This window comes from Pollachius pollachius (assembly GCF_949987615.1).
Source record: "Pollachius pollachius genome assembly, chromosome: 3".
NCBI lineage: Eukaryota > Metazoa > Chordata > Actinopteri > Gadiformes > Gadidae > Pollachius > Pollachius pollachius.
This window is the reverse complement of record NC_136936.1, coordinates 45,283,480-45,301,914: the sequence shown is the minus strand read 5'-3', so window position 1 is coordinate 45,301,914 and position 18,435 is coordinate 45,283,480. Positions and strand designations below refer to the sequence as shown.

The 18,435-nt window shown below is 46.2% G+C and overlaps 2 protein-coding genes and 1 pseudogene across 3 annotated transcripts in view; 2 read left to right on the top strand and 1 right to left on the bottom strand.

The window, feature by feature from the left end:
- Positions 1–18,435, bottom strand: part of caska (calcium/calmodulin-dependent serine protein kinase a) — a 75,959-nt gene that overhangs the window by 50,054 nt on the left and 7,470 nt on the right. The window contains exons 2-4 of the mRNA XM_079732605.1: positions 18,118–18,223; positions 16,658–16,735; positions 16,457–16,529 (exon numbers count right to left, since the gene is read on the bottom strand). Coding sequence (XP_079588731.1) covers positions 16,457–16,529; positions 16,658–16,735; positions 18,118–18,194 — 228 coding nt within the window. The 5' untranslated portion in view covers positions 18,195–18,223. The remainder of the gene's footprint in view (positions 1–16,456; positions 16,530–16,657; positions 16,736–18,117; positions 18,224–18,435) is intronic.
- Positions 242–1,435, top strand: LOC307073111 (putative G-protein coupled receptor 34; annotated as a pseudogene). Its single transcript has 2 exons — positions 242–816; positions 932–1,435. The product of its transcript is annotated as a putative G-protein coupled receptor 34 (transcript).
- gpr82 (G protein-coupled receptor 82) lies at positions 5,715–7,807 on the top strand. Its single transcript, XM_079731773.1, has 4 exons — positions 5,715–5,783; positions 6,050–6,911; positions 7,083–7,220; positions 7,325–7,807. The coding sequence occupies exons 2-4, from the start codon at positions 6,054–6,056 to the stop codon at positions 7,532–7,534; spliced, it is 1,206 nt and encodes a 401-aa protein (XP_079587899.1). The 5' UTR covers positions 5,715–5,783; positions 6,050–6,053; the 3' UTR covers positions 7,535–7,807.

Here is an 18,435-nt window from a genome sequence, read left to right as displayed (position 1 = left end):
TCCAGGGAAATGTATCTCCCGGCAGACTTTAATAGTCCATCGTCAACAACAACAACTTGATAGTGACAAATTGCCAAATGTGTTGTGGTTCATTTTTAACACTAGTCTCTGACTGGTTGTTAGTTTTGCCTAATTGCTTGTCCCATTTTATTTACTTTTTTTGCCCATTCCTTCATCAACCAGAGGTGAAGAACTCAACAAGGACGACCTCATGACGTCAAAGATCCTCACCACAACAGCCATGATGGCTTTTCCTTTCCTAAACTCCAGTGGCCCAGACAGCCAGGTGCCAGTGGGTCCGGCCCCCGAGCCCGGCCCCTGTTCCTTGGACACCAGCTCCCTGCGGATCCCCCTGACCCTCTTCTACGTCCTCTTCGTCGTGCTCGGCCTGGCCGGGAACCTGCTGGCCCTGTGGGTGTTCCTGCGTGACCGCTCCGAGAAGGGCTCCGTGCGCGTGCTCCTGTTCAACGTGGCGCTGTCGGACCTGCTGTTGGTGCCCTGCCTGGCCTTCAGGGTGTGGTACCACGGGGTACGCGGGGAGCGCTGGGAGCTGGGCGCCACCATGTGTCAGCTGGTGGGCCATTTCTTCTACATGAACATGTACATCAGCATCGTGCTGCTGGGGCTGATCAGCGTCGACCGCTACGTGAAGATCTGCCGAGATGCCGTGCCACTGCAGCGGCCCCGCGGTCTGGCGATGAGGTGCGGCTGGAGAACTGCCGCCTGCACCCTAATCTGGGCCCTGGCGTTGGCCTCGGTGATGGGCTCCCTGCTGCCGATCCTGCTCTCCGAGAAGACTCCCAAGGAGCTAAAAAGGTCAGTGCTAATCTTTGTGATGTAGCGTTCTTCTTGGGTGACTGGTCACCCCTCTCAGCATGAGATACTCGCTCATTTGTGCGTCACGGTGGTTGTTGCTCTGTAGTACTTCCAGATGCTTCCAGTATAAGGAGCTCCAGAACGCCAAGTGGAGGGGCTACCTCAACCTCATGCTGATGGTCGTCGTCTGGATCATCTACGGCTGCATGGTGGTGTGCTACGTCAAGATCGCCTTCAAGCTGCTGAGGACGTCCAAGGAGAAGCCCGACTTGCCCAACGCGGCCCGCTACGCCCGGACGGCCAAAAAGTCCTTCTTCATCCTCGTCCTCTTCACCGTGTGCTTCGTGCCCTACCACATAGTTCGCGTCTTCTACATCGTCAGTCAGATGACCGACACGTCCTGCTACTGGAAGGGCGTGGTCGACCAGGCCAATGAGGTGGCCCTGCTCTTCTCTGCGCTCAACAGCTGCCTGGATCCCATTATGTACTTCCTGCTGTCGTCGTCCATGAGGAAGCAGGTGATGCGGTTGCTGGGCAACATCAGGCAGGACCATCCCAAGACAACCGTCAACCAGGCTGGTGGGCGTCATTCGGGAACAATACGGCAGACATTATATAATAATTTGGTGAAGGGGAATGCCAGCGAGAATTGAAACGTATTCCAGAGCTTTGTTGAACACAATTCGGATTGTTCTACTAAGGGAAGGGTTTTCAAATTGGGTGAATGTGAGCCTCCCCTTAGAGTAAGGACAGCCGATGCAGCCAATGGAGCCTCCTATGTCAGTACTGACATAGGAGGCTGCATAGGCTAAAGTTGTTTGGATGCACGTTGTTTTATAACAAGGAGAGGCAAAGTTGTGAATTACAATGCAAAAACGACAATAATTGTTACCAATATGGCGCACTTAGAAGAGCAATCAACAACTGAATAAATGCCAGGGATAGCCTATCAAAGACTGGCATGTAATCAGTTCACTTGCAAATGAGAGCCTGCAGTATGACCGATCGTGTGACATTATTTAACAATCCCACCCATCTACAGCAAATACGATCAGACAGATACATCATTGTACACATACACAAAGCACATTCGTCCAACGACGGATGCTGACAAAATTTTACACAACAGGCCAAACATCACCACAGCAGATGCGCGCTCTCTCTTTATCGCTCTCGCACGCACGTAAACCATCACTTTGAACTTCTACAACTACAAGGCTAGGCTGCTTCACTAAAACCACAACCACCCACAAGGCCTTCATAACCATGCAGTATGTCGAAGCCAGAAAAAGGACATGCACGTGCACAGTCGCACACACTCATCTTATGCACAACAATCAGTCTATCATCACAATTCAGTCACTGCAAAGATTTAAAAGATAGCCTCTTAACTTAAAGGGATACTTCACAGGTGGAGATATGAAGGTTATATGAAGTAAATATTTCTATGTATTATAAATGTGCAAAAAAAATTGAAATCGGTTCATCCTAGCCTGAGAAAAGGCAGAAAGTGTCTCCCTGGCTCAAAAGTAAGAAATCCTCAAACTACCACAGTGCATTGCGCTCGCTGCACCGCCCGCTTCCGTTTGGAGGAGGAAGGACTCATGGTCCTAGCATGAGTGGTAGCGCGAGCAAACTTGGTGTAAACATATCCCCGTGATACGTTGACTAGTTTAGACTTCTGCCCTCGTTTTTTCAAATGCATCAAAAACATTTGCTAATTACAGTAGCTCAGCATATCAAGTATTTGTACTCAACCTTTTCTCCCCAGTTGAAATAAGTGTTTACCTTATACAGTAGGCCTACTTCAGTATAACAGCACTTGGGTTAGTAAACAAATCACAACAACCAACATGAATTTGAAGTTTTAGTTAGTGTCTATAGGCGAACAGAGCAAACCGGCTCGCTCCGGCTCCTCGTCCTCGGCAACAGGCAAGGCTTGTTCAGCCGCAGCAGCCTCCTCCTCCTCTGTTTGTGTCAATTCTTCCTGGCTGTATTCTGGCTCGTACTAATAGCCCTGAATGTCCAAATACAACAATCGATTTTCAAAATCCACTTCGGCTGTTTCACATTGCAAATTTGTTTTTGGGATGAAGAAACAAGGTGGACATTGTGTTTACATCACGTACGCGAGCTCCCGCCCCCCCTCATTCCTTATTGGTGGGCTCACAAATTTGCGGAACCAGTGGTTTGTAGTCCTCGGCCCTTCTAGCAGGCAAGCAAATTTCTCCCGAGATGACGTCAAACGCGTCATTTGACGTCATCTCGGAAGAAAATTAGATCAGGAAAGCTGGGCCAAGGGTAGACTGGGTTAGAGCGAGGGGAAAAAAACTTTTTTTTATCTTACAATAGCGATTTTATAGTGATAGAATGCCGGTTCTGAATGGGTGAAGTATCCCTTTAAGTTAGCATAGACCCAAAGTGTGTGAGTGTGTGAGTCTGGGCCTTAAGCACACATTTGAAGGAGATGCACATCGTCTCTAAAAAAAATCTGCACAATGGACAGCTCTCTGATCAATGAACGACAACAGCATGTTATCAGATCGAACAGATTCACATATTTTCATCAATTTTTTTTAACGATTTCAGCGACAGATTTTACGAACCTCCGATTTAAACAACAAACAAAATGCGCCAAATACACGTCATGTGCGGCATCAACCCTATGACCCAACCAATTCATGCATTCAAGACATAGCAACTTTGACTTTCAATTGAATCGTCCATATCAGTGGGAACAATGAGGCCTCGCTTTTGATGTTGAGGTGTTTGATGCTAACCTGACTCCGCCAGATGGATTAATTCGCATTGGCTCAGCAAATCCATCTGGGAACCTTCCGTTGGAAAACTTTTGGGAAGGGGTGAAAATACTGGTTAGCTGTTTGGATAAACCATCTGTCTAAAACCACCACCTATGTTGGTGATAGACAGGCCAAATTTAACATCAGATCAACGGAAGCCGCCATGTTGTTTAGACTGAACAGTCGCTTCTCGTTGCATCACACCTAACCCACCTCAAAACCAACGCTGATGGGCCGGTCATTTAGCGATCGGCTCCATCGCAGGTTACCAGACTGATCTGCGAGTAAATACAATGGAGCTCGCGAGATCAGGATAGTCTCACGAGGCTAGTTTGATGCGGGGCTGCACTGCAGGGAGAAATAAACGCAATTCGTCCTCTACCTGCAGCCTCGTTCTGTATTTGTTTTTAATAAGGGTCAGTGCGGAAAACCCACACAAGTAGATGGAGGTAAAGGGGAATAGGACTTTCATAGCCTTAGTGGAGATCTGGGGGAACTCGCTCTCCACAGACAACCAGAAACGCATTTAGGATCATATTTCCTACGTTTTTGGGGAGGAGATATTTCCTGTCTCCTCCCTTAATGCTGACTTCGGACAAGGAAACGATGCATTTTAAAACTAATACACACACACACACACAATTACCGATATCAATAGAGCTGCATACAGATGTGTATTTTTTCTTTGCGTGTCACGCCTCCCCTGTGGCTCTTTGGCGCCCCCCAGGGGAGGCGCGCCTCACCTATTGAAAACCGCTGTACTAAGGCATTCTACTTTCTGTCATTTCTCAACAGGAGAACGTTGCTATGGAAACGGTTTAATCTGTTAAATATCTTCTTGCTGTTAAATTCTGTGTCAGATCATTTTTATTAAACAAAAAAAACTTTTATGAATGTATTAATTATTGGGAATTTATTAATGCATTATTTATTTGGAAATGTATGAAGAAAGAAACACGTTAATGTTCCCTATATATTTAGATTTTGACCCAAGGGATCAATCGATTTCTAGAATGATTCTGTCTACAGCACAGAGAGAGAGGTAGAGCAAATTTGAGTACTGGTCTCTTGGTCTCTCTAAAAGAGCCAGATACAGGCAGAAAAAAATTCAAAACCAAATACTACCCTGATACACTGTGGCCACTACAACATGCAATACTGACGTCTTTGGTTATTTATTTCCCAATAGCTAATTTCACTTAACTTGTTAAAAACCATGTGATCATCAAGATCAGAGTTTGCAGAAATGACATAAAAAGCAGAACAGTCAACAGCAATCTTCACGTACTGTCAATCGCCTAGTGTCGATCGCCTTCAAGCTGCACAGGACGCCCAAGGAGAAGCCTGTCCTGCCCAACGCGGCCCGCTACGCCTGGACGGCCAAAAAGTCATTCTTCATCCTCATCCTCTTAAATATTTTCTTACCGTTATATTTTGTCAAATCATTACTATTAAACATTTATTAAAAATGATTATGAATGTCTTATTTATTGGAAAATGTATGAAGAAAGAAACACTTTAATGTTTCCTATATATTGAGTTTTTATTTGAAAATGACCCAAGGGATCAATCTTTTTTTAGAATGATTCTGTCTACAGCACAAAGAGAGAGGCAGAGCAAATTTGAGTGCTGGTCTCTTGTGGCTTTTTACCGTCCAGCCAGCTGGCTACAGCACCACCCCTAGGCACACAGACAAACGTGGAGGAGGATATGTTATTGCGGAGCACCCCCCACTGGAATGGAGTTGAAAATACTGAAAGAGCCTGATACAGGCAGAAATTTTTAATTTCTAAACCAAATACTACTCTGATACTGTGGCCACTACGACATGCAATACTCAATACTTTGGTTATTATATTTTTTGTCAATAGCTAATTTCACTTAACTTATTACAAACCATGGGATCATCAAGATCAGAGTTTGCAGAAATGACAGCTAAAATACAGAACAGTCAACAGTTTGGTGACTGTTTTGGTGACATGTTCGTGGTCATGGGGAGAAATGCGATGACCGTACCAGAATGAGATCAGGAAACCTCATTAACCAGAGGGAGGTGGTACCTCCCAGACTGTCTAAATAACCTCCTGTGTTGGTAGTCCCGATAGTACGGAAACAGAACAGAAGGGTGTCAAAGGAGAGCTGCTAAGGTGGACGACCACCGGTCGGGTAAGTACATCTCCGATCTTCCTTTGTTTAAAGTATGACGTTTTGGTGTGTATTTCCTTTATTGTGCTCATGTATTATCCTTAGAGTCAATAGTGGTACCTTATCGATACATCTACAAATCTTCTTCCGTATGTATGCAGTGTTGGTAAACCCATTCAGGAAGCTCTGGTGATGGATCGTCAATTTTCACAAAGTGCTACTCTTCTGAGAGTGTTCCACTGCATTCAATGAGGTCAAATAACCCAGTGCTTCGGGTTTTCACACAGAGCGATGGAGAACACGCGCCCCCCATATCACATATCCCCATCAGCCTCACCGCCGCCGCTCGGCCTCTGCCCCAGCTCCGCCACCCTCATCGCCCTGCCCTGCCTCTACAGCATCCTCTTCCTCACCGGGTTGCCCGGCAACGTAGTGGCCCTGTGGGTGTTTCTGCGGCGCATCTCCGACAGGGCCCCCACCCAGGTGTACCTGAGCCACCTGAGCGTGTCCAACCTGCTGGTCTCCCTGACTGCGCCCTTTATGGTCGTATACTACGTCCAGGCGTCCACCCGGCCCGCCGCCAGCCTCCTGTGTCAGCTGGTGCTGCACGGCGCCACGCCCATGCTCCACATCAACATCCAGCTCAGCGTGGCCCTCCTCACCTGGGTGGCCCTCAGCCGGCTGGCCGCCATCACCCAGTGCACGCCCGCCCACTTTGCCCAGCGCCGGTGCCCTGCCTTCTTGGGCCGTCTGAGGAGGGCCTCCTTTGCCCGGAGGGTGTGCATAGGTGCGTGGGTGCTGGTGGTCGGGGCCACCACTTTTGTGACCCTGTATTACTCCCTGATGGAGACCAGGAGTGGTCGCAGCCCGGAGCCCGGTCGGGGAGGAATGGCGAACCACAGCTGTGTGTCAGGCGAGAAGGAGGAAGAGGAAGTTGCGCTGTGTTTCAGCCCAGCCACAGAGCTGGGTGGGGTTCTGTCTAAAGTCGGCCAAGTGTTCACTATCACGCTGTTCTTTGCGTGTTTCCTGCTGGTGCTGCTGTGCTACGTGCTGCTGTTGGATCACGTCAGACGTGCGCGACACAACATCCAAAAGGCCTCCACCCAGGGCCTGCTTCGAAGGGTGTTCCGCAACGTCGTGGTCATCAAGGTGCTTGTAAATCAATGACGTTGCAGATAGAAATAATGTGAATCTATCATCATTGAGGACATTATTACGATATATATATTATTAAAATATTTATCAATATTTCTCAAGAAAGGAACAGATCAGAACTTTTCTCCGGCGCCAACCATAAATAACTGAGTTTGTTTCTCCCAGATGGTGCTAATCTTTTGCTTGCTACCGTACAATGTCTACAAGGCCATTTTCATCTCCCTGGTCATTGGTCAAGGTCTTCCTTCCCACAGCGCTGGTCAAAGGACCCAGCACTGCCATCCATTCTCCAGCCTTATTGAGGTAAACAAACACATCACGTGTCCTTTTAGCAATTCAATCTTCGTATTACATGTACCGATGCACTATGGTTTTCACCCTTATTCATCTTTTTATTTATCTTGCAGATCAAGAATCTCCTCCTACTTTTGGCCATCATGCGGGGATCCTTGGATCCTGTGATCTATTACCTGTTGGACAAGACTTTCCGGAAACAAACCCTTATTCTCCTGGGGCTAAGGACTCGAACCTCCACCCCCCAGGACGGGGGAGCTGCTCAGCTGCCTGGGTTGGCCGAGCTGGGTACAGACACCCCATCCGCAGACAACATACTGTAAGCCTGTGAGTGCTTCATAAGCTTGAGGTTCTTCCCACTAGTCCATGGACATTTTTGTGCAAACGTAATGCATTTTTGTAACAGTCGATTGTAACTGTTCTATGTTACATTTTACATGAATGAAGGCCTGTTATCTGTAGGGTTACATTACAGGCTTGTGTACATAGTGAGCCTGTGTCTACCTGTATACTGTATTTAAGTTTGGCTCGGACTGTGCGATCCAAGAAAATCATTGTTTTTTTGTAACTATGGGGGAAGTTTAATCAGTCCAGAAGCTTCAGAGCCACCATATCATGTTACCTTTATAATCTGTATTGAAATACATGACTCGTATCAATGCCTGGTATTATTTTTGTTCAGCACTACCTTGACTACATTGTCTGGCAATTGTTTTGTCACTTTGAGAAACTGATGCAATGCATGTGACCAAAATTGACCAAATAATAGAAAATATGTTTTAAAAAATATAGCATTTTCTTCTAAATTCAATACACACTGCAGAAAGCTTATTGTTTTGACTCAAAATCAATTTATAAGGTGTATACATGATCATATATAAACGTGTTCTGAACACACAACCAATTTAGCATAGTTCAAAACACCCAGTTCACATATATCTGTCAAACAACTAATGGAATTTGTATCTGAATTAGATGTCATTTTCTTGATTATTTTATGAATACACTGCTGCTAGATGGCCAAATCTTTTATTTTTTCCCCACTGTTCAGCCTCATTACATGTGCAAATCGTCTGCAACATCAGAGAGCTCAAATAGCAGTTAGTAGCAACAGTTTGTCGAACGGCTATGCTTCTAAAACACTCAGTCATATGGAAACAAGTGTGTGTGTGTGTGTGTGTGTGTGTGTGTGTGTGTGTGTGTGTGTGTGTGTGTGTGTGTGTGTGTGTGTGTGTGTGTGTGTGTGTGTGTGTGTGTGTGTGTGTGTGTGTGTGTGTGTCTCTTCATTAGTGCATACACGCCTCTGTTATTTGGTGCCTTTGTGACAGCCTCCATCAGAGAGAGCCCCCCTTGGCTCCAGCGTCCACTGTTGTCCAAGTGGGATGATGGGGACTAATTGCCGTGTGTGTGTGTGTGTGTGTGTGTGTGGGCCTTTTGATGTGTAGTGAGATACACGTGAAGAAGCGGCTCAATGTGGGACCCTACATAACATGATGAGGCTTGTCATCGTAGTGCTAGCATGGAAGGGAAGAGAAAGGAAGTACAGCACACATCCTCCTCCAGCTGAATATTCTTAACCTGTTTTCAGCTATATGTGATAGAAAGGGAGAACTGATACGCGGGTTATACTCTACATTCAGTGTGTTCCATGAAATCCATTGTAATCGTGAATTTTCATCTATCGTCTATCGATTGACTACTATTCCTTCAAGATGATTCAATGAGTCACTTGTCCTTCCTGGCTGCCGAGCAGGATACAAATGACCGTCCACCCACGTGGCTGCGCTGAAGGAAGTGGTGAACTGGCTGGGCCACGTGGGTGGACGGTCATTTGTATCCTGCGCAGCTGAAGCGCAGCTGAAGGAAGTGGTGAAGGAAGTTCTGACGTTTCAGACTTTGAGGAAGTACAAACTACAGAAAAGAGGGGCAGAGGTTACTCTGTGCAACCCCGCAAGGGTCGTAAGGTCATATGGCATCTTCTTACATTGTAGAAACAGCTGACATTCAAGTATCCAGGGGAAATAAGACCCATCCAGGGAAATAAGACCCTTCGAAGGCTCTCTATAAATCATGCTATTCATATGGAGAATGTGACATTTGGTACAGTTAGCCGTGACAAAAAGGATAGAGCACACACATACACACACGCACGCACACGCACACAAGGAATGGATTCACAAAACAGACACATTTTCTGCCGTTTGCTGAAGGTGCTAAAAGTCACCTTCATAATAGTCTGTGGATGATAAACATCAGGTTTTTATCAAAACATACCTTACTGAATACATAACATTTATTCTAAACGTGTTTAAGTGTCTGCAAGTGTTTGTGGTGCTTTGTGTGTGTGCATTGTGTGTTTGTGAAGATTTATCAGAGTGCGAAACCCTTAAGGGCAAAAGCTCACCGAATTTTAACCCAATCTTGTATGTAATAATAATTATAATAATGTAGAGCAGCATGTTATGTTAGAGTGCTTTGACAGGTAGATGTAGCACTTTTAGAAACATGAGCCTTGGACTCACATCACAGCAACTATGGTTCAGAGTGAATTAAGAATGTGTGTGTGTGTGTGGTAGGGATGTGAGCGCACAAACACAATCACACATTCCGACACATGCGTGTCTTTCGATGACAGATTGTAAAAAAAGGACCAGTCAGTCAAACTGTAAAGCAGGGAGATGACTCAGTCAGTCTCTGGTGTTGCCGTTCTCTGTTCTCCGCAAGAAGACTCCGACAGCTTGTCCCCCAACACAGGGCAGTGAGACAAGGAGCCGAGCCCTCAGTGTCAGGAAAGGCGATCGCGCCGCTGTTTTCGGTGGCATCGAGAGAATCTGGAATTCGCTCTTGGAGGTGTCGGCATTTCAGCTCCGAAGGAGACACCTAAAGGTCGCCCTGTACCCCTCGAGCGGAGGACCTTGTTGTGAATGCAAGCGCAGACAACACGATTCTCTTCTCGGTGCCCGCATCCGATGCTCACTCCGATGAGGGACAGACATAACTAGGTGTCCTTCAGAAAATTGTTGCGGTCATACAAAGACTTCTAACTGTCGAAACTCACAACTGTGTGCCATGTGGCTCATGACTGCCACCAATATGGTCCCATTTGCAACCGCTTATGTGTATGTGAGGTAATATTTTCCTAGATTTCGTCTGACCCATATTTTCTACTTTTTTTTTTAGACATACAAAGATCATGGTTCCCCCACAAACTTCAAGAGTGGGGCTATGTCATCATGCCGTGAAAATGCGTACGTTGTATTGCAAGTTCTTCGGAATCCAAACCGCAGGGCTACCAGTAAGTGCTGCGTGGAGGAAGTCAGTCTGGCTTTCAGATTCACTTCATGGCGGGGTGGTATTTAAGGTTTTGAGCAGCGGCAGAAGTTAAGAGAGGTTGTGTGGAGCGCTGGTGGGAGGGCTCTCGTTGGAAACACGACCCAGTTAAGATCCGGTTAAGACTTACTGATAAAAATATGGTTTGCTTCGTACACTATGAAATTGCTTTGTAGCACCAGCGCCACCAGGAGACAATGTTAATCTTGAGCCCTGAAGTACAGTGTCGAGTGCTCATATGCGGGTTGTTAGAACCACACCTCCAGCAATACTATGGGCCAGTATGCAACAGCATCAGAATAAGTATCAATGTATAAATTCCAATACAGTTGATGCTTTTACAATGTCTGATGTATTTTTAAAATTTTACATTAAAGATCTATTTTTGGGATGTCCTTGCTGATTCTGGACTGCTGGCCAGGCTGTTATTCTCAATGACAGGGTCCTTTTTCTATTGGCACTGTTGGCTATTCCAGGTCAGACAGTGTCTCGCTGATTTGCGTTTTCCATTATCGGTTGAAATGGGCCGAGCCGTACCCGGAATGGAAACCCGTCAAAGATGGGGCCCCATCACGCCCGCCCCCCCACCGAGCGGGGGGTGGTGATGGCAGCGCCACATGCTGTTTTGAAGTGAGAAGTGAGAGCGATAAAAATGCAATAGTTCTGCAATTATCGCTGAGACAAATCTCGTACATGCCGAGTATGTCTAGAATTCTCCGCAGCGTGGATCATTATTATTAATTCGGTGCTATAACTATACAGGCCTCATTAAAAAGGGTAATGAAGGTTTAGAAAGAAGCGCAACTCTGTGATATTAGTAGGATGAGATTCACGTTACTATTTGATGGCTGATATTTATATTCAGTGTGTTTCTTTTACTCTCGATCAGCTATTGAGATCAGGGAGCAGAAAAGGTGGATAAGAACTGTTGAACATCTAACTGAATTCATCACCGCAGATTTAATTATGCATGTTCAGTCCGTCTGAAACAAACCAAACATAAATGTCTGTTAAACAAATCAAATTTGACAATAGGCTATAATATACAATACTAAATAGCTTTCCATAAGTGTATGAGTTGTGGTGTTATAGACTAAAGAAAAGCATCAGGTAAAGGCACACCTCAAGGGAGTCGCCCTGTTGTAATGTAGATGCAAATCGTAGCCGTGCTGGGCAGATGCACCGGGTCAAACCGAGACACGCCAAGCCAGCACATGTGAATGCAAAAGGGCCAAATCTGTCCTTGCCAGGCTGTTATTCTAAATGACAATCTGTTCTTGCCTGGATAGGTTAAATATATATAAATATATATATGAGGGGGAGAGATAAAGAGAAAGAGAGCGAGAGAATATTTAAAGCCAGTATATGTGTCAGCCAGTGTTGTTCTCCTGATAGTAAGGGTGTGGGTATGAGTATGCGTCTTTTGGGTTGGAGGGGGGAAACGGCAATGCCACGCGCGAGCCAAAGCTCACGCGTGGCCTTGCCGTGTCCCCTGCAGAGAATGGTTTATAAATCCCATCTGATAAGAGCAGCGAGCCAGAGTTGAACAGCCACAATGGAGGTGAAGCTCACCACCTCGCTCCAATGTCCCAGACGTCACAGGCATCACAGGGACCTGCCCCGCTCAATCATGAGCACACATTCATTCTGCCAGGCATCATGACGCATGGTCATGTGTGCGTCACGTCAATACACTTTCCCTTTCTGGATGTTGGTGTCGACAGCTCGGAGGATGCAAGGTTCGACGGCATGAAAGAAAACCTTAATTGAAAAAACAACAATCATAGAGTTTCCGATAATACATGAGATAAAACCAGCACCACCAGCAGCAGCATTACGCATGACACGTACATAAGAGATTTGCCAGGTGATAAAAATCATGCAAATGCATTAATTCCATTTTTCCAAGTAATTGGCTTGTGCAGGTGCAACCTAGACAAATTGAAACTTCAGTTGTAGGTCAATTACTTGAGTGAGGGAGGTGGTAGACTGAGGCCCCGTTTACACAAAGGGGAAACGCAGATATTTCCACGCGGTTTGGCCTCTCATTTACACGAAAACCCAGTTTTTATCACAGCAAAACGATTATTTCTAAAAACTCCGGCCAAAGTGGAGATTTCTGATAACGGGGGAGAAACTGGGTTTTCGGTTCTCAAGCGTCACCTTATGCGCCAGAAAATGCTTAACGTCATGTGAGCGCCCGCTGTCTGTCCGCACGAACGAACCTTGCGCAATATAGGGGGATAATTTGTTCATCAACGCGCCGGATGCGCACACAGAATGATCGCACAAAGAAAATAAGTTTGACCGGTTGTTGCCATGGTTATCTCCGTGTGGCTAATTTGCAGTTGCGGTGTTCATTAGCGATGTTGTCAGCTTACTGTTACATTAAACTGTAATCAGAAAACGCGGTTATATGCTATAGACCCTATAGTATCTGTGGTATAAAGGCTGGAACGAATTTCAAATTATAAATATGTACACTTTATGTTGAAAGTATAGACCATCGTATTTATGCGGGTTGATGTAAATGACAACTTTTTTGAAAACAATGTTGTGTGCACAATGCTATTTTTGAAAACGGAGGGGGGGGAATATTCGCTTCTCTAAATACCCTGCAAGGTATAAACGTGGCCTGAGTGTAACGAGAACACAGAATACTGATTGTATACCCAACGTCTCAGTTCTCCCTTTCTATCACATGAAGCGACAAATACAGAAGAAGCATATGCCGATAGGACTGTTCGGCTGCTAAGCTCAACAAATGGTGCTGGCTCACAGTGTCTGGCACCTATACTTATCTGAAGAAAGGCAACAGACCTACAATACCAGACCCTAAGATTCCATTGAAAATACAAGCTGACATGAAGGGGAATGTAGCGATATGAGGCAGCAGACTCTAAAAAAGTTGGCCTTTGTTGGCCTTTTTAGGCCAACAAACTCTAAAAAGAGAGTTTGTTGGCCTAAAAAAGAGAGAAAGCTGCAACCCCCAATGTTTTTCTGACTGCAGTTTTGACAGCTTAGAAGACACACTTTCGCCAACCTTAAGGCTCTAGCCAATACCTATGGGGTTAGAGAGTAGGAAGCCCAATGTAGGCCCAGCATTAGTCTGGCTACTGCAAGACCAAGCTCAATCGTAGATTGCACGTTGGTCCGGGGAAGCTGCCGTCATTTTCTTCAGCACAAGAGGCGCGACCAACGGGCCTAGTTCAACTGACTCTGTACGCGATTGGCTGCTTGCCGTCGCTTCCCTGTCGTCATTGTGCTAAACCAGCCAATAGTGCGCAAAGGGGAAAAGCCAGCTTTGTGATTGGCTCCCGCAAAAACTTATCAGAGGCAGAAAGAAATGTATTGCCCTTCTCTAGACCCTTGTGCAGGGCACACCCAAATTGCCAGCAGAATGGGTGGGGCTACCCAGTCTAGCCCAGCATAAGTCGTTTAGAGCTTTGTGGACAAGTAGAAGTACCTTCAACAGTGGACAAGGGCAGCTTCCTGGTGCGACACTGAAAGATATATCGCATCATTCTGATACATATGCAGTAGCAAAAACACAGGTGTAGCTCCTAAAATTAATTATGGGTACGTTCAATTTCAGTATGGCAGTGCAGCGATATTGACACAACTAGTCAAGTAAATACAGTACATTGAACGGGCTGATGCTGCGACAGACATGAATACAACCAATCTAATGTTACAATTAAAGGAACATGAATTGACTTTACCAGACTACTGATGATCTGTGAAAGGAGTCCATAAATAATTTTGTTTCAGTAATGATAAGCAGAACCAAGAAGATCTATCAGAATATAGTGATCAACTGAGTCAAATGCTGCACTTAAATTCTGAGGAATCAATGAACCGAGACCATATTCTTTAAAATTATACAGATTAAAATTCACTTTATTGATACCGGACATCTTAGATGGTTGACTATTTTAGTGAGAGAGCAGTTTCGGTTATATGATTGGGTCTAAACCATAAAAATCTATGCCAGTATGTCGTTTCATATAGAAAGTAGGTAAATTGGTTGAAAACAACTTTTCTGACTAATCAGAAAAGTTCACTCACTTAACTTATATTACTCATAAAGGGCAGATTGGATATCGGTCTATTATTACTCAGAGCCCCACTGTTTGGATTGGATTTCAAAGGACTCAGAAACGCCGGTTTGACTGCATCAGGGAATACACCAGTCACTAGAGACTTGTTCCTCATTTCTAAGACAGAGTTTCAAATACCATTAAAAACTTTTCCGTCAAATATTGTGACGGTCATTTTGGCGACCTCTGGTGGCCACATGGGTTCAGGACCTTGTGCTGCAATTAAGGCGATTGTGCCACAACTGTTGGCCTTGGCCCTACAGCTATTCGAGCAAAATTAAACTGCTTGCACTCTTTTGGGTGCCGACTATAGTAGACTGTTTCTCACAGAAGACAAGCAACAAAGGTGGTTGGGCTGTTTTAGTCATTTGTGATTTTGGTTGGTTATGCATTCTACGTCTACCTACACTAGTTCCACCTAGTTCCATCTTTGTGTGTGTTTGTATGGAGTGTGTGGGTGTTTGTATGGAGTGTGTGTGTGTGTGCATGGAGTGTGTGTCTGTGTGTGTGTGTGTATGGAGTGTGTGTGTGTGTGTGTGTGTGTGTGTGTGTGTGTGTGTGTGTGTGTGTGTGTGTGTGTGTGTATGGAGTGTGTGTGTGTGTGTGTGTGTGTGTGTGTGTGTGTTGGTATGGAGAGTGTATGTGTGTTGGTGTGTGTGTGTTGGTATGGAGAGTGTGTGTGTGTGTGTTGGTATGGAGAGTGTATGTGTGTTGGTGTGTGTGTGTGTGTGTGTGTGTGTGTGTGTGTGTGTGTGTGTGTGTGTGTGTGTGTGTGAGTGTGTGAGATAGTGTGTGTGTGTGTGTGTGTTGGTATGAAGACTGTTTGTGTGTGTGTGTCTGTATGGAGCGTATGGAGAGTATGGCATGTGTGTGTTTGTATGGAGAGTATAGAGTGCGTGTGCGGGGCTGCTTGGAGGCCAGAGGAAGCCCAGTGTAGGACGGCGCATCGTGACTGCGTCAGACAACGAGGCAACACGCGGAGGTCGGAGATGACTAATACCCCGGCCCCTAGCGCTCAGCACAGAGTGGTATCCACATGCCTGGGCGGAAGACTGCAGCCGTATAACATGCAATATGAGCAGCGGGGAGAAAAGGCAATAAAACACGTGTATAAAAAGAGGGCCGTCGCGATTTAGCCCCACTTGAATGCGATATAAAAGCCATTAAAATGTACAAGCCGCCGCCGAAGCTGCCGGGGGAACGCGGTGTTGCCTATTGGTGGATGTTGTGGGGAGGAGGATGATTGGGTGCTGTGTTACTTCGTTGAGCATTCAGGGAGATTGTCCAGCTTTTTTACCACCATCTTTGCGTGAACGTGAACGAGCACTTCCATTAGAATTAGATGGGTAAACAGCATACCCCACCACCTGCGGTAAGCACACAAACGCCCAGCTGAGAGGAGACTCGTATCCCAGCTGTATGCTAGTGAATCCAAACACACCCGCACTCGTGTATAAAAGGAGTACTACAAACAAAGAAACAAGGACTAGCAAGAAGAACACGAAAACGGCTGGCCGGCACAGGACATCAAATATTAACAGCATTGCTGAGGAAGAGTCAACACAAGAAGAGGGGGAAAAGAACCAGTGTTGTCAGGAGTCTTGACAGCAGAAGTTTGCACGGCTGAAACTGCGAGGTCAACCGCTATCCGGCTAACAGTCATCACAGCGAGTGGCAGTTGGCTGCTTCCTTCCCGGCTGCCTTAACACCTAGTTAAGCTGATGCCCCAGGACATTCTAAATCTCCAGCGATTCCTCCCGAGCCATGAACACCTGAGCTCAAAGGGTGGCATTTTACTACAATTTCTGATGGTACCTTGACGTCTCGATGGATGACATTGTTGTCATGGCAATAGCGGAGAGCCTCGAGGATCTGCCTCATGTAGTGGCTGAAGGGAGAGAAAAATAAATAAGCGGAGGCCACTGTAAAAGAGATGGTCAGCGTAAAGAGCCGGTGAGGTGTGAACTTGCTACCACAAGGTAACAGTGGTTACAATTGTGAAGGATCGAATCTTACCTGGCCACAGCTTCACTGTAGACAAAGCCGGCGTCTGCCCGTTTCACGATCTCAAAGCAGAGGTCTGCACCGTCCATACTGAGAGAGAGACAGAGACAGAGACATTCAGACAGGGAATGAGAGAGATGTTGATTGCAAAGGGAATGGCATAGGGAGAGGAGCAGCCTGATCAGAGTAAGGATGAAAAGGTCACTCATAAAAAGAAAAAAAACTCAAAAGCTTTCTCAATCCAGGAGTGGCTATGAAGGACAATTTAGCGGTCAGCTCGGGTAAGGTGTAGCAATGATTACAACCTGTGTGTGTGCGTGTGCGTGTGCGGGCATGCGTTAGGCAGCCACCCATGAATGCTAAAACATTGCTGACGTATAGGGGGTTAATTCAGGTATAAAAAAATATATAAATATATAAACATAGCGCAGCTCCATACAGTATTAATTCACTCGCTGGGAGAGGAGAGAGTGTGTTTGATAACCATAAAGTTGAGTGGTTAGCGCTGGAAGAAGAACAGAGCCTGACGGCGCACTTTGAAGTGAGGAGAAGCCCGTTAACCACCACAGCTCCTCGGTCAGCTGGAGCTCCAGGGTGCTGCCCCCCCCCTCCTCACCCCACCCACCCCCTGGGGGACGGGGCTTATAGCCAATAGACTCCACCCACTGCTTTATATCCCTTTGAATTCACTAGCCTGGATAGGTGGCGCATGCTCACACACACACACACACACACACACACACACACACTGAGGCAACTGCATTGCCTCAATTTGTTTGTAAAAGCAATGGCACGATTTAGATGGGGCCTAATTAAGTCAGTTCCAACCCTTGTTTGAGGTTTTCTCCCCCCCCCCCCCCCTTCTGTAAGCTAATAAGAGGTCAAATTGGGGATGTGGTGACAGTGGATGCACGTTACCATGTTGTGTGTCCACTCCCATGCACAAAACTGTGAAAATGCCTCATTAAAATGCTACATATTGCGGTTACTTCCAAGATGTTTTGTTATGTGTGACAGCGCTATGAAAAAGACCCAAGGTCTTGCCCGGCTGGCGATAAAGGATTTAAATGATGAAGGGATTAGTTCTAGTGGAATACAGAGAGAAAAAGGGGAGCCGGCCGGGAAATCTTAATCTCATCTCTGCCCCCTTCAACTATAGCATCAGACACACACAATAACCCCGCTCTCTCTCTCCTTCCTCAAAGCAATGCTGCACGCCCTTTGCGCCCCTCTCTCTCCCCCAACCCACCACTAACAAGCTTTCCCCCACCACTCCGTAGTATGCAATAACACCAAAGATGACTGGCTCTCTCACACTCCGTCCATCTCCTCCCCTCTGCTTCCCCACGCTCTCTTCTGTCCATCGCCCACCTATAGCAGATCCCCCCCCTCCCCATGCATTATTAATTGGTGCAGAGGTTTGTGTATTGCCAGTGAAGTGGCTGCTCTGTGCGCGGCGGGGTGAGACTCACTACTCGAACACCATGTACAGCATGCCGTCCGAGCTGTACGTCTCCAGGAGCTCCACGATGTGGGGGTGCTTCAGCATGTGGCAAATACTGGCCTCCCTCTTCAGGTCTGGAAAAAACACACACCACACACAGTTAGAGGGAGAATGAAACGCAGAGGTTTTGGGTGTGAGGCGGCATTGCACTTTTACAGTTTATGTTCACACACACACACAGGTTTGTGTAGTTTTGGTGTGAGAGAGCATAGAACTTTTATAGTTTTTGTTGTGATTGTTTACATCCATTTCCTTATTATTAGTGTGGTTCCTCCTTCTGTTCCCC